At 41.0% G+C, this 16,251-nt stretch overlaps 1 protein-coding gene across 4 annotated transcripts in view; it reads right to left on the reverse strand.

Annotated features, from left to right (window-relative positions):
* Positions 1 to 16,251, reverse strand: part of LOC126325221 (serine/threonine-protein phosphatase 2A 56 kDa regulatory subunit gamma isoform-like) — a 317,252-nt gene that overhangs the window by 16,501 nt on the left and 284,500 nt on the right. For all 4 annotated transcript variants that reach the window (XM_049995158.1, XM_049995168.1, XM_049995181.1 and 1 more), the window contains 3 exons: positions 12,773 to 12,892; positions 12,566 to 12,693; positions 4,853 to 4,954 (listed from right to left, as the gene is read on the reverse strand). In XM_049995158.1, the coding sequence (XP_049851115.1) occupies positions 4,853 to 4,954; positions 12,566 to 12,693; positions 12,773 to 12,892 (350 nt within the window). The remainder of the gene's footprint in view (positions 1 to 4,852; positions 4,955 to 12,565; positions 12,694 to 12,772; positions 12,893 to 16,251) is intronic.

Genomic DNA, 16,251 nt, shown 5'->3' on the forward strand with positions numbered 1-16,251 from the left:
TGGTCATTCCCACATAGAAAGCGTCACAGTGTAGGCAGGTCAGTTGGTAAATCACGTGGGTGCTTTCACACGTGGCTCTCCCTTTGATTGTGTACACCTTCCGGGTTACAGGACTGGAGTAGGTGGTGGTGGGAGGGTGCATAGGACAGGTTTTACACCGGGGGCGGTTGCAAGGGTAGGAGCCAGAGGGTAGGGAAGGTGGTTTTGCGATTTCATAGGGATGAACCAAGAGGTTACGAAAGTTAGGTGGATGGCGGAAAGACACTCTTGGCGGAGTGGGGAGGATTTCATGAAGGGTGGATCTCATTTCGGGGCAGGATTTTAGGAAGTCCTATCCTTGCTGGAGAGCCACATTCAGAGTCTGATCCAGTCCTGGGAAGTATCCTGTCACAAGTGGCGCACTTTTGGGGTTCTTCTGTGAGAGGTTCTGGGTTTGAGGGGATGAGGAAGTGGCTCTGGTTATCTGCTTCTGTACCAGGTCGGGAGGGTAGTTGCGGGATGCGAAAGCTGTTTTCAGGTGGTTGGTGTAATGGTCGAGGGATTCAGGACTGGAGAAGATTCGTTTGCCACGAAGGCCTAGGCTGTAGGGAAGGGACCGTTTGATATGGAATGGGTGGCAGCTGTCATAATGGAGGTACTGTTGCTTGTTGGTGGGTTTGATGTGGACGGATGTGTGAAGCTGGCCATTGGACAGATGGAGGTCAACGTCAAGGAAAGTGGCATGGGATTTGGAGTAGGACCAGGTGAATCTGATGGAACCAAAGGAGTTGAGGTTGGAGAGGAAATTCTGGAGTTGTTGTATATACAGGAAAGAGAGAGAAAGAGAGGGAGGGAGGGGGGGGGGGGGAGAGGTAGAGATAGGTGGGGGATTAATTCGCTTCCACTGGCAGTTATTAGGACCAGCATTCTATATACATGCATAACTCCAAGCACATGAGCTCAGGGGATTAAGTGACAGAAAATTTCCAATGTCGTGATATAAAATGGATAGTTGCCCAGTATCATGTTGAAAGGTACACATACTTGTCATATCCCGACATGTCTTAATGGGAAATTAATTCTTTAATTTACACGTTATTTTGGACCAGATCTTCCTTTTTTGTAACGAAGAAGGCCAGATAAATTGAGCGTAAGAAAGAAACTTCACATTTTGTAAATTAAATCCCTCAACTGCCCCTGGAAGACCATATAGACTATCAGAAGTTGTAGCTGTTACATTAATTGTCATTACTGCTTGGAAGAATTATGTTATATCATTTAAAAGAAAAGTGTAACACATAATTTTAGACTCTATTGAGACTGTTAGTGGACCACTCTAACACCTTTTTTCTGGAAGAAGAGTAAAAAATTTCACTTTACAAGGCATTCAGATAACACACTGTTAAATAACAGCAAGCGTACAACATTGCTTAATTAATAATATTGATTAACATTAATGTATCTGTAAAATGAAGTTGAATTATTCATAGTCTTTTCTAAACATGTGTTGTTTTGGTACATTTTAAAATATCTCTACAGTTAACATGGCAAAGCCAAATGAGAATTTAAATTTAAATGTATAATTTTAATAGAATAAATTTATTGTCATTTTTACAGCTCTCGAACAGGCCAATACGGACATGGGGTTAATTATTAATGAACAAAAAACAAAATATATGGCAGCTGGAAAAGCATATAGAGAAAACATGCCAAATGCAATAACAATGAGCAATTATACATTTGAGAGAATTGAACATTTCAAGTATCTGGGCTCGACAGTTACACATCTAAATGATACCTCCTTTGAAATTAAGCAGAGATTAATACTAGCCAACAGAGCCTATTTTGCCCTAACAAGACTTCTATCCTCAAGGCTCCTGACTCATTCCACAAAATTAACTATGTATTAATCACTTATACGGCCAGTGCTTACATATGCCTCTGAAGCCTGGACATTAACAACTAAAGATATTGAAACACTGGATGCATTTGAAAGAAAGGTACTTAGACGAATTATCGGCCCAATCTGTGAAAGAGGAAGATGGAGGAGGAGATACAACCACGAGTTGTATACAATATAGAAAGATCACCCATCAGAAGGATAGTGAAATCATGCAGACTGAGGTGGACAGCACATGTGACTCGCATGAATGATACAGAAGTACCGAAAAGAGTATTACAAGGAAAGCCAGGAGGGCAGAGAGGATGTGGTCGACCAAGAGAAAGATGGGAAGGTGGAGTAGGTTGGTTGCTTGGGGAAGGAGACCAGACAGCGTAGTCATCGGTCTCATCGGATTAGGGAAGGATGGGGAAGGAAGTCGGCCGTGCCCTTTCAGAGGAACCATCCCGGCGTTAGCCTGGAGTGATTTAGGGAAATCACGGAAAACCTAAATCAGGATGGCCGGACGCGGGATTGAACCGTCGTCCTCCCGAATGCGAGTCCAGTGTTTAATCACTGGGAAGGTGGAGTAATTGAAGATCTTAGGAAGATGGGCTATAGAAACTTGAGAGTATTGACAAAGGACCGAGAGAGATGGAAGGAAATTGTAGAAGGGGCCAAGGCTCATCATGAGCTGTACAGCCAAGAAAGAAGAAGAAAATTTATTCTCATTGCAGAAAAATGATTTAGTATGTTCCCCCTGGAACATCATCACAGAATTTAGTGCACACATTAACAAATAATATGCAAGTAACAAATTTTAAGTCTTTAGGTCAAATAGTTTTTCAGACATGGCGATTAATAAAGAAAAATCGTGGGGGAGGTGGGGGGGTGGGGGTGTGTGGTAAGTCCCATGCTTCTTGACAGAATATAGGTGGATGATGTGGGAGACCCGCCCCTGCATACTAGGAAAGGTCCTAATGGAGGTGGTTTGCCATTGCCTTCCTCCGACCGTAATAGGGATGCACAATGATGAAGATGACACAACAACACACACTCATCTCGGGGCTGGTGAAAAATCCCTGACCCCACCAGGCATCAAACCTGGGACCCTTACTCTGGAACCAAGAACACTAGTGAGAGACCATAAGCTGCGGGTGCAAATACCTATAAGTGTAGAAAAAATTATCGAAATCGGAGATGTCAAGAACCACACCACTGGTTGACTTCACATTGACTGGCTCTATTAGGAGAGAGGAAAACACTGCAATATGTCTGACAGTAGTCACCCTTAGTCAACAACACTATCTGATAAACCATACGGACAACTTACAGCTCACACGTTGTCTGTAACTACCACCACAGACCTGTGTGCTGCCTTTTCACAAACAACTGGGAGAGCTGTGTCAACCCAGACAGTACGCAACTGCCTCCGCACCCTCAATTTGGCTTCTAGGCATCCGTTACGAACAGCAGCACTGAGGTGTGTGAAGACTTTCCACAAGTGAGCATCCCGAACGGAACTCATATCGACGGTGTCGGGCTCTCTTCATTTAGTGCATGTTATGTCTGGTGCCTAATTGTCAAGGACAGGTGTACAGGTGCCCACGTACCCACGAATGTGCCAAGCATGTGGGCTTGCGGTATTTGCTGCCGTGGACCCGACCGAGCACGCTCTGAGAACACGAGAACCTCACACAGTGCCGTTGCGTAAATCTTCCTCAAACTGTAGTCGACCTAATGTCTCTACAGTATAGTGGACAGCTTGCCAAGGATGACCTGAGCATGTTACACGTCGTGCGGTTAGGGTGATGTGTTGTTGAATGTTACCCGGTAGCAAAATTTTATTTCACAGATGTATACTTTCAAACAAAGTGCTTTATTTTTTCATTCCCTTCTTCACTCACGTAAACCTACAATGTTCACTGGCACGCAGGCACTGCAAAATTATTTTTTTATGAAGTTTATACACCAGACGTTAAACGGACATCACAGCCAACATAATGGCCACACATTCAACTGCAAAAGTTTCACGTAAAGAAGCCTAACAGAACTGTAAAGTGACTTCTTATTGCAATTATATAAGCACAAAAAAATGCAGAATATGCCCATTTTCAACACCCTGTGCAAGACCAGTTACACAGTTATTATCTGTACACATTTTCTGTTGTATTTTGTTTTCATTTACCCTATTTTTCATTTGTGAGTTATCTTCAGAGCAAGTTACCAATCAAAAATTTTAAATGCTCCTAGACATCACATATACATAGGAAAAAAGAACTTGTTAAAATAAAATTGAAGTACAGATTTGTAAATAAATCAACTTCACACCAGTCACTAATGATTAGTACCATTGTTGAAAGCTCAATTTCCTTTCTGGTAGGCTCCCTCCTTACAACCCAAAGACACCCCAATACCATGGTAACAGACAGATTTACAAGCTATGGTCCAGGAAGAATAGATTTTGTTTCTTTAATTCCAGCCTGTGTTCCCAAAAATTGTCGTCTTACTATCAATTTTGGTCTGTATTGACAGTCTTCAGATCTGCAGGAAAAGGGGAACAAAACAGCTAATGGACAAATTGCATCTTGTAAACTATAAATTATGACAAAGTAAAAGGTACTAATTCCATACACATAGAATACATGAGCTTAAAAATGTGACAAAACACACCTGTCTAAAACATAGTGACATTGTCGACAGTGAAAACAAAACTACAAAAATATTTTCATATATTATTAGTTCCGTTCTATAATACCTATGTTAATTTTGTCTTCTCTCTCTTGATGATGTCACTGAGTTTAATACATAAGAATATATCTTAATAAGGTATGTTCTGTCAAAATTTTAAGCTAATCTATGTATGGAGCAAGTACCTTTTTATTAAGTCATAATTAGATAACAAAATGTAGAATGCCAAAATCAATAGTGTGGCAATTTTTTTGAACACAGACTGGAATTTAATATTGCTGTAAATAAGTCAAATATACTTACTTAAGTCTTTCCTGTTTGAACTGCTGTGTACACTCATCGAAAAGTTTCTGATTGATCTCCATGAACAGCTTCAGAGCATTATATATTAATCCATGTATTGTCCTAAATAGCAAATTACAAAATTAATACAACTGTTGCACATGTTTATTTTTCATTACATTCAAAATTTCCGAAACCTCAGCTCATACAGATTGTATGTATGAATTATTAACTCATGGCTTTCCAATATTTTAGTTTGTTGCAATAAAAAGTCTACAGAGTTAACAGGAAACCTATGTACATACACAAATCAAGAATTAGTTGTACAATATGTTACCTTTAAGATTAGCATACTTTTTCCTTCAATCAATTTGTTTTCTTTTTTTCACTTCATACAAGGAATTATATTACTTTTCCCAATTTTTCTCCTTTTTACAATGGTATATTAGGATACACAAAAATTTACATTGTCTTGACCATTTCATTCCATCTACCCTGGAGGGCTCAGTCTGACAGTGTCGTAATGTCTCTTAACATATACAAATAATCCCACAATGAAGAGGCAGCAATCAGCAACCCTGGAGAGATGCTGCTGCTCACTGTTACATCTCGGTAAATGCACATTCGAATTTGTTACAGTTTATATTGTGCTATTCAGGAAATATTCTTTGTCCATATAAGATGTATTCAAACTTATCTCACCAGCATGAACTTTCTGATGAAGAAATGTTATGTCTCCATGAGAATTATGAAGCTGAACTGGAAACTGACTTCACAGGTGAAGATGAGGATCTTGTAACAGCGACAAGTGAAGATAAAGACACTGTGAATAAGGAGAGATCAGTGGAGGAGGATTCAGATACTGATCGATGTCAATCCTCACCTGTTCAATCATCACAGCACACCCAGTTTAATGCCTCTACAAAAATGCTTGCACTGGATGGAGCCAAGTGGGAGACAGACAATTTACCAAATGCTCAGAAAGTCCTAAAATCAAGTATTGGACTGTCTTACTCCAGGAATTAAAACAATAGTCTTCAGATACATCCGTATTGTCATTTGCACAAACGATATTTCTGCAGATGACCTTAGGCCACGTTCTTGGGGCCATTTTTATAAACAATGTTATGCCAGGAGTGAGGTTTCCGAAGTTTCTCAGATTTTTCTATTTCGCTGAAAATTCCAATCTAGGCTGAATGCCTGCCAGCCAACAAATTCACTCTTGAATCTGAAATTAGAGGAAAGATCATGGAAAACTCTAGTCATTCTTACTGCACTGTAGAAAATATTACCAAGCAAAACACTGCAAACTTTCTTTCAAATGGCCTATAAACCTGACTAATACGGTTCCAAATTCTGGACTGCTGCTAATGTAGCAACAAAGTATACATGTAAAGCTTTCCCGTACCTCAGAAAACGGGTGCATATATAGAAAAGCAACCACTCAATGTCACTGTCCTGCATCTCATGCGGCCATTTCTAAATCTCGGTACAAACACGACAATAAACAACTTCTTCATGTCTCTTCAAATGTATAAACAGCTCAGGGAAAAGAAAACATTAGTTGCCACAAAGAACAAGATCCATTGTGAAATCGATGATGAGGTAAAGAAGTCAAATGCTTACGTACACAACCCTACTATCCCATACCAGACCTACAACACAGACTGCACCATGACTGTATTATTCTAAGTACACTGCTTTCTGAAGCAATGAAGGAAAGAAGAAATCTGAAACCATAACATTATATAAACCAACAAAATAAAGGACGGATGTCATTGATCTAAAGAACTGTAAATATGCTACAAAGACTGCACATAGCAGAGGTCCAATGTGTATCTTTTAGATCATCTTGGACATGGCTGCAGTACACTGAACTGACTAAAGTCATGGAATACCTCCTAATATTGTGTTGGACCATCTCCTGCTCTGCATAGTGCAGCAATTTGACGAGGAATGGTCTCGAGAAGTCGTTGGAAGTCCCCTGCTGAAATAATGAGCCAGTCTGCCTCTATAGCTATCAATAATTGCGAAAGTGTTGCCAGCACAGGTTTTGTGCACAAACTGAACCTCTGATTATGTCCCACAAACAATTGATGGGATTCATGTCGAGTGAACTGGGCAGCCAGATCATTCACTCAAATTGTTCAGAATGTTCTACAAACGAACAGTTGTGGCATTGTGACATGACACGTGTTTGGGAACACGCAAGTCCATGAATGGCTGCAAATAGTCTCCAAGTAGCCAAACATTACCATATCCAGCACACAGTCAGTTCAGTTGGACCACAGGACTCAGTTCATTCTATGTAAACTCAGCCTGCAGCATTACAGAGCCATCACCAGCTTGCACAGTGCCTTGATGACAACTTTGGACTTAGGCTTTGTTGGATCCATGCCACAAACTAACCTCAGCTTCAGCTCTTACCAACAGAAATCTGATGAGGCCATGGTTTTTCTAGTCGTTTAGGGTCCAATTAATATGGCCACGAGCCCAGGACACATGCTGCAGCAATGTCATGCTGTTTACTCACACTGGTCATCTGCTGCCTTAGCCCATTAATGCCGAATTTTGCTGCATAATACTAACATAGAAGTTCGTTGCGCATCCCACATCGATTTCTATGGTTATTTCATGCAGTGTTGCTTGTCTTTTAGCACTGACAGCTCTATGCAAATGCCGCTGTGCTCTCAGTTGTTACGTGAAGGGCGTTGGCCACTGTGTTGTCCCTAGTGAGAGGTTATGCCTGAAATTTGATATTTTATGCACATTCTCAACACTGTGGATCTCTGAAAACTGAATTCCCTAAAATTTCTGAAACGGAATGTCCTGTGTGCCTGTGTGTCTAGCTTCAGCTACCATTCCACATTCAAAGTGTGTTAATTCCTGTTGTGCATCCACTGTCACACCGGAAACCTTTTCACACGAATCATCCAAGGTCAAATGACATCTCTGCCAATGCACTGCACTGTTCCATCTTGTGTACATGATACTACCGCCATCTGTTTATGTACATGTCACTATCCCTTTACTTTTGTCACCTCCGTGTAAATATACTTACAAAGTAGTAGCAAACAAGAAAATGGAAAGGAAGTTCATACTTCAACTGACGAATGAATTCCAGGGGGAAAGGACAAAAAAAGAACAAATGAAGAAGAAGACAGAGGAACAAAATGATCTTCAAAATGGAAAAAATGTCAAATCAGGCTCTGAAAAGGCAACAAGACCAATGACAACTGTGTAATGAGCCAGGCAGTTTTGTGCACATGAAACAGAAATTACCTATGCTAAGTGCACTAGCAGACTCCAATTACTTGAGTAAAAGGTACAACAAAATTGTGTGTAGAACACGTGAGTATAATATGGAGCACATGAGGTCTGTTCAAAATATCGTAGGACTTTGTCCAAAAACTTAACTTACATTTATCTTTTACTTAATGTATATGGTCTCCTTTGAAATACTCTCTTTTGCAATTGCTACATCATACCCAACGAAGATTTCACTTCTGGAAGCAGTTTCAGTACGCCTTTTTCTGGATGGTGTGAAATGTCGTTTGCAAATTTTCTTATATCTCGTCTATGTCACAAATCTTCATACTTTCAATGTGGTTTTCAACTTTTGGAAATGAAAAAAAGTACGCAGGCCCCAGGTATGGAGGATGAGGCAGCACAGTGATCTTGTTTTTTGCGCGACAGTCACACACAATCAGGGATGAATGTGCAGAAGCATTATCGTGATGCAAGAACCATGAACTGTCTTGCCACATTTCAGGCCATTTACTTGTCACATTTTCTTGCAGGCATTGCAATACATCCCAATAGTACAATCGATTAACAGTTTGTCTCTGTGGCATGAATTGATGATGAACTAATCCTTAAAAGTCAAAGAAAACTATCTGCACGACTCTGACATCTGACCTGACCTGACGAGCTGTTTTGTCTTGGAGACCCTTTCTCAATCCACTGTGAAGACTGAACCTTGGCCTCAACCTTGGCCTGTAACCATAGATCCATGTCCTTTCACCAGTTGTGATTCTCTTAAGGAAAATCTCATTCTCATTTGCACGATCCAAAAGCTCTTTACACATTGCGAGGCAACGAACTTGGCGGCAAAATGATGCATTCCAAGATGCTGTGTGAGGATTTCATGACAATTCAATTGAAATGTTACATTCTTCTGCAACCTCTCGAATAGTCAGTCTTTGATTGTGATTGGCAAGACCCAAGCCAAGAGGTTTTTTTTTGTGTGGGTATTTTGGGTATGAAATGTGTAACAGCAAAGTTTGTTCTGAAATTGTTGAATTTCAAATAAAAACAATGTCCTGAAGACATAACTCTAAGTTGACAAAGATCCAGAGCTTTTAAAAAATGATAGCAACATGAGACAAAACATGGGTCTATAGGAAAGCTGTCGAAATAAAGGCCCAGTTGTCCAAATGGAAACTGCCTGAAGAGCCAATTCAAATAGTTCAATCACATGACGAGGTTGTTGTGACAATTTTCTTCACCTACAGTGGGACAGAGCATCATGAGTTCCCGTCTTATGGTCAAATGGTCATTAAGGAATAATACATCCTGGAAGTTAAGCACCGTCTCTGTGATGTGTTGTGGTTATTTTCTTTAATAACCACAACCGTGGCAAAAACACAAATGGAAATTTTGTCATGATAATGCTACTGCACACACCTCGACCCTTGTTCATCATTTTTTTGGCAAGAAACAAAACCATTATGTTGCCTCAATCACTGCATGCACCAGAAATGGCCCCTGTGAATTCCTTCTGTCCCCGACACTGAAGAGAACCATGAAAGGACATCATTTTGATAAAAACAGAATCATTGAAGAACCTGTACACCAAAATGACAAGTGAGTTTCAGAAGTGCTTTCAAGGCTGGAGAAAGCACTTGCACAAGTGTATTAAATCTAAGGGGTGATTACTCTGAAAGGGACAAAGTTGTTGTCGATGATTATGATGATGAATAATGAAGATTCTTTAAGAAATACAAAAATTTCTGTTACTCATTGATCACATCTCATGTGTCATCAATAGTACTTGTTCAGTTTGATAACTGTGCACACTTTTCAAGCATTACTGCAACTGTCGAAGGGAAATAGCTCCTGACACCTGTACTGTGGGATGGAAGTAACCTGGGTAACGGCTCCATTTTGCTCTGTGCAACATTCACGCGGTCCAGTGGACCTCATGCAGGGCATCATGACAGTCAAGGAGCATCGTACACTGGTTGCAGATCAGGTATACCCCGATATGACCATCATGTTTCCTGACAGCAGTGGCTTTTTAAACAAGATAATGCACCATGTCGCAAGGCCAGGAGTGTGATCGAATGGTTTCAGGAACACAGTGGCGAGTTCTGAACACATCTGGAATGTGACAATTTTGTGTCCAGAGCATAAACGGATAACCAAAATTGTTAGCATAAATAAAGAAGCTGCTGTTTAGTTTGTTCAGACCAAGACTTGTGCATGCCCTGTTACAACTGAAAGAATAGTCACAGTTTTCGCACTAACACAATTCTCAATAACAATATTATGAAAAGGGTAGGGTAGTTGCTACTCGCCATATAGTGGAGATGCTGAGTTGCAGACATGCACAACAAAAAGACTGTCACAAAATAAGCTTTTTGCCAAGAAGGTCTTTGTCAAAATAGACAACACACACACACACACACACACACACCACTGCGCACGCGCAAGTCTCACACACGACTGCAGTCTCTGGCAGCTGAAGCCACACTATGGGCAACAGCAGCAGTGCTTGATGGGAGATCATCTGGTTCAGATTGATTGATAACATCTTTGCAATCTGCATCGTGAGTTAGGACACCTTATCCCCATTCCTCCAGCACCTCGTTCACTTCATATAGTGCTACTTAACCAAACAAGCCACCTTCCTAGATGTTGAGCTTCACCTCAAAGATGGCTACATCAGTACCTCTGTTCATATCGAACCTACTGCCACCTGTTCCATACCAAGAAGTCCCTTCCATACAGCTTAGCCACCCATGGTCGTGGGATCTACTGTGACGGGTGGCACCTCGCAAAATGTACTGAGGTGAGGCCTTTACAGACCATAATTATCCTCCCAACCTTGCACAGAAACAAATCTCCTGTGGCTTGTCTTTCCAGTCACCCACCACGTCCCAAAATTTCATCCTCTGACCACACAGGAACATTTCCCTCTTAATTCAGTGCCTCACAGGATTTGACCATCTGAATTACATTCTCCCCCATGGTTTTGACTATCTTTTGTCGTGCCCTGAAATGAGAAATTTCTTGCCCACCATCTTTCCCACACCACCCCTCCCACTGAACCTACACAATATACTTGTCCATCAATACACATTCCCTCCTTCCAGCCCCTTACCTCATGGGTCATATCACTGTAATAGACCTAGCTGCAAGATCTGTCCCATACATCCTCCTCCTACCGCCACCATCTGCTCCTGTCCAGTCACAATCATCGTCTATCCCACCAATGGCAGGGCTATCTGTGAAACCAGTCAAGTGATCTACAAACTAAGCTGCAACCACTGTGCTGCACTGTATATGGGCATGACAACAAAGAACGGCCACCGAAAACTGCGGCCAAGAAACAAGTGGACTGTCCTGTTGCTGACCATGCTACCCAACACGACATTCTTCATTTCAATGACTGCTTCACAGCCTGTGCCATATGGATTCTTCCCATGGACACCAGATTTTCTGAATTGTACAGGTATCCTTGCAATATATCCTATGTTCCCCTAACCCTGTTGGCCTCTAACTTTGTTAGTCATTGTCTTCACCCATCTAGTGTCTTCCCTGTTCCCATTCCAGCACTGCATAGCCCTCGATTCCACCAGTAGTTTTACTTCTCTCCTTCTCCACTATGCCCACCCCTCCTCTCCGCTGCTCTCTGCCCAACCTCCTACCTGTACCTAGCTTACCTAGCTCCCCTATCCTCTCTCCATCGTGTCTGTACATGGTCCCGAGCAGCACTCCAGCATGCCCCACCCCCAGCCTGCCTTCCCGCTCCCTCCCCATCTCAGCCTGCTCTATCTGCAACTTAGAATTTCCACAATGTGGTGAGTAGCAAACTATTTTTATCCATTGTTTGCTGATTCTCAATAAAACTTTTCTGAGTACGAGATTGCCCTCTCATGTGGTTTATAACATCGAAATTTCAGCCACTGTTGAAATCAACTACCAATGTGCACTGGAACGGTGAACACCACAATGGCACATAAACACACCCAGAAGTGTTGAAGATGGCGGCAACCACAAAAGCCTACACTTCCACCCAGCACTATGGTTTGACATTTAACAGCAGGTATGTTCACTGGTTAATATATTTGTAGTAACTTTCTTGAATCTGTTTTTTCCCCCACGGATTTATCAAATCAATGGCTACTACAATATAAAAGTTAAAGCAACAAAGTAATTATAATTGATAAACATATCATAGAAAACAGCTGATGAATCTTATATGTATTTTGCTCATTAGGTTTCAGAATCACTAGCCTCCACCATGTCTATTTCTTTGTTTCTTATCACACCAATTCCAGCTCTAGCAGCTATAAAACTATCGCCGTTCTGTCATATGACTATTGTCACACTCAATTTCAGCTTCCATTTTGATGAACCAGCATACAATTGAAGTTTTGTAAATGTCAAGTAGTAAGCAACTGCCAGTGTACTAATATTTCTATGTACACATAAGTTTGAATTACTTACTTGTTCCAGTGAGATTTTGAATTGCGGTACAGAGAAGGAAACATGATTGGAAGTATAACAGCAGCATTGTCATTTATCAAAGACATAATATATTCGTTGTTCCAGTAATAAAGGGCCCGTTCTGCCACCTAAATGGAACAATTTCAATGTATCAATGCCAGAATTGTATCTACGAGGCGTAAGCAGAATTTGCTAATTTCACAGTACCTGGAAATGTGGGCTGGAAACACATTTAGCTAGTTGACGAAATAATGGATCCATCACTTTCTGAAATTCTGCTGGTTCAATAACATCCAGTATTTCTTCCAATTCATTCAGGTACATTACCTACAAGATAAACAACAGGCATTAAATTCATGTTCAAGACACTGTAAATACACTATTTATTATCATCGTTGCTAAGCGATGATTGGCAACTATTGCTACTTATCAAGAAATGAAACTACTTTGTTACAATCAATGTAAAGATACAATACAATGAAGACCTTAACAGTTGGTATTTGTATTTTTGAGAGTGTTTTTTTGTTTTTTTTTGTTTTGCTGGCATTAGGCTGTGGTCTGAGGCACATTTCTCTGTCTAGTGTTTTGTCTTCCAGTGCTGGAGATGACCATTAGAGGCTATAGCAACTCTGAAAGTAGTTACAATCTCAAATAACTCAGCAAACCTAATTTTAACTTTATAAGTAGAAATAATATGTAGTGACTGTCTGTCCGACTGGTGGTTGAAGCTTCACATACGGTCTTACAGTTTGAACAGACTACATGGAGTTCTTGCAGTTGTTTAAAAAGACAATTTTATAGTTCTAGATAAATGCACTTAATGTGGGTATCACCCATTTTTTCAGATAAAGTCACCCTGTCTGCACCGGAGGTGGAGTTCTTTTTACTTGTGGCATCATACATAACAATGGTCTTCATGGCAAAGAAGGTACACCTCGTCCTTTTCAAGACACTTGTTGGTCACTTAGTCTTCTGATTATAACAAAACATATGACAGCCACTTTCTTTTGGGGTCAAATTTGTATAGCCATGCTTCTTCACTTGTTACATTCTTCACTTGTTACATTATTAAATACTGCTTCCAACTTTCCAGAATCAAATTTTCCTGGTTTTGCCTGACAGAATTCAACAGCTTTTCTTAGTTAGCAAATAGATAATGTATCAAATTTTTAAACCTAAAGGCTCAAGACTAGACCACTGCTAATCAAATTCCATAGTGCACTCAATTTTCAGGGAACCCATAAATCAGTTCATTGGTACATCTAAGCTCATTTTCTTCAGTGGGGCCATGGCCAGCTGTCTTCATCAAATTTCTTTTCAAAGTGTTTTTCTAACATTTGAACTTCGTAAAGTGGTAAATACTACTGCTTTGGAAGATGAGTTGCGAATGTCCTAAAAACTGATTTGCATTCCGTCTTACCCTGAAAGCAAATAAGGACTAGTGTTCTATCCTGCTGGCTGAAGGTTATGTGGAATGAGAAGCCTCTAAAGGGAATTCTCACAAATTCTTCTCCTGCTCATAAATGCAAAACTCTCATATGTCTTAGTGTAAAATCTAATAAAAGCAGTTGATGGACATGTTTATGTATGAAACTTCCTGGCAGATTAAAACTGTGTGCCGGACCGAGACTCGAACTCGAGACCTTTGCCTTTTGCGGGCAAGTGCTCTATCGTCTGAGCAACCAAAGCACGACTCGCGCCCCGTCCTCACAGCTTTACTTCCACCAGTACCTCATTTATTTGTGTGTTAACTTGTGAGATTCAACTGTATTAAGTTTTTAAAACAGTCTGTTTCATACAAAATAAAATGCTGGCTACTTATGCAATGTCCACAAGAACTGTCAGTGGCCAAGTCTGTTCCTTCATTTACACCGATGTGTCCTACGGGGACTTTGACTACTTCATATTATTCCCTGCAAAATTTCACAATTATGACACAATGTTTTAACATATGGGGGGGGGGGGGGGGGAGGAGGAGGAGGAGGAGGAGGAGGAGGAGATAGGGGAATCTCTAAAGTATTTTTGAAATGATAATCTGAGAATGGATCTTCCAAAATACAACTTTTGCAGAAAGAGACAATCTTAATATCATTTACTGTCAAATGGTGAAGTATACTGTTGAAATACTCACCACGTTAATACATGCAGTTTGCAATTTATTGTTTCCAGGTATGAAATTTTATTTGGGGATCTATGTAATTTAATCTCTTCACTCAGAAGCCGTGCAAGAAATGAAGGAGAAATTTTGGAAAGTAAATTAAGGGTCAGGGGGAAAAAATAAAAGCTTTGCAGTTTGTTGATGACACTGTAATTATGTCAGAGATGGTTAAGAAATTTTAAGAGCAGTTGAAAAAAAGGAAGTGTACCATTGAAAGATTATCAGTGCGGTTGGAGATAGTAGGCATGCGTGCACGAGGTGTGCCTGTTTGTGTGAATGTGTTTGTATTTTTTGAAGAAGGTATGTGTGTGTGTGTGTGTGTGTGTGTGTGTGTGTGTGTGTGTGTGGGGGGGGGGGGGGGGGGGTTAAACCATTTCAAATATTATTGTCTTTGTTAAAAACCACCATAACTTTAACTTTGTCAAAGGACACTGCATTTTGGAATAGAAACTTGCACGCAATTGTGCTGCAATTATATTGTTTCTGATTTCAAATCAGTAGATAGATTGTCTGGAAGTGACAGTCAAGTAAATAAAGGCTTGTTCAAATGAAACTGCCAATACCTTAGACCACGGATAATTGTTTGTTTCGTTTTAAGGTGCAAAAAACAACTGAGGTCATATGCGCTCAAGTCAAAACTATAGAATGCAAACTCAGAGACAAGGGAAACAACTATATGTCAGTCCCAATGGACAGAATACGAAACATCTAAACAGGGCACAGGGGGAGGGGAAAGGGGGGGGGGGGGACACATACAAAAATGGACATCCAAAACTAAAAATTAAATGTCCTTCACCAAATTGCTTCAGTGGATAAAAAGTAAAACCCAGGCGACTGGCGGTGTGTCATTTGCTAAAACAGCTGATAAATCAGATGGCAAACCCAAGAGGCAACGTAAATTAATAATAAAAAAAAAAAGAGGTCATTTCAGCAGGTAGTCGCAGATCATTAAAATTTGGGCGCAATGCGTACAAAGTGGTGGGGCAGTGCCAGTGAGTAAATGATGGCTAAAAAGGCAGTGCCCAATACGCAGCCGAGTTAAAATAATCTCCTGCTGGCTGGAGGGCCGAGAGGGGGTCGTCCAAGGCACTGGGAGAGGCTCAAGAAGCCAAAGCTTATTCCCATGAAAGGAGGCCTATTGGCAATGCCCAAGGGACACCACCGCCTGTCAGACGGCAATGCAGAGATCGGAGCGAATAGAGATACTCACGGGCTGAGGTGAGAGGACTGCAGCCTCGGCAGCAGCGTCGGCGGTCTCATTTCCTGGCAGACCAACGTGACCAGGGAACCCCACAAACATGACATTGGCTCCACCAAGAGTGAGCAAATGACAGTTATTATGGACCCAATGCACTAAGGGATGAGCAGTGTAAAGCACACAGAGACTTTGGAGGGCGCTGAGTGAGTCTGAGCAGAAGACACAATTGGGGAGGACGTGTCACCGGATCCGATACAAGGCGAAGAGCTCGGCTGTAAATACTGAGGAGTGGGCCGGAAGCCGATATCGAAAGACACGGGTGCCAATGAC

The sequence above is a fragment of the Schistocerca gregaria genome, chromosome 1 (genome assembly GCF_023897955.1).
Source record: "Schistocerca gregaria isolate iqSchGreg1 chromosome 1, iqSchGreg1.2, whole genome shotgun sequence".
Classification (NCBI taxonomy): Eukaryota; Metazoa; Arthropoda; class Insecta; order Orthoptera; family Acrididae; genus Schistocerca; species Schistocerca gregaria.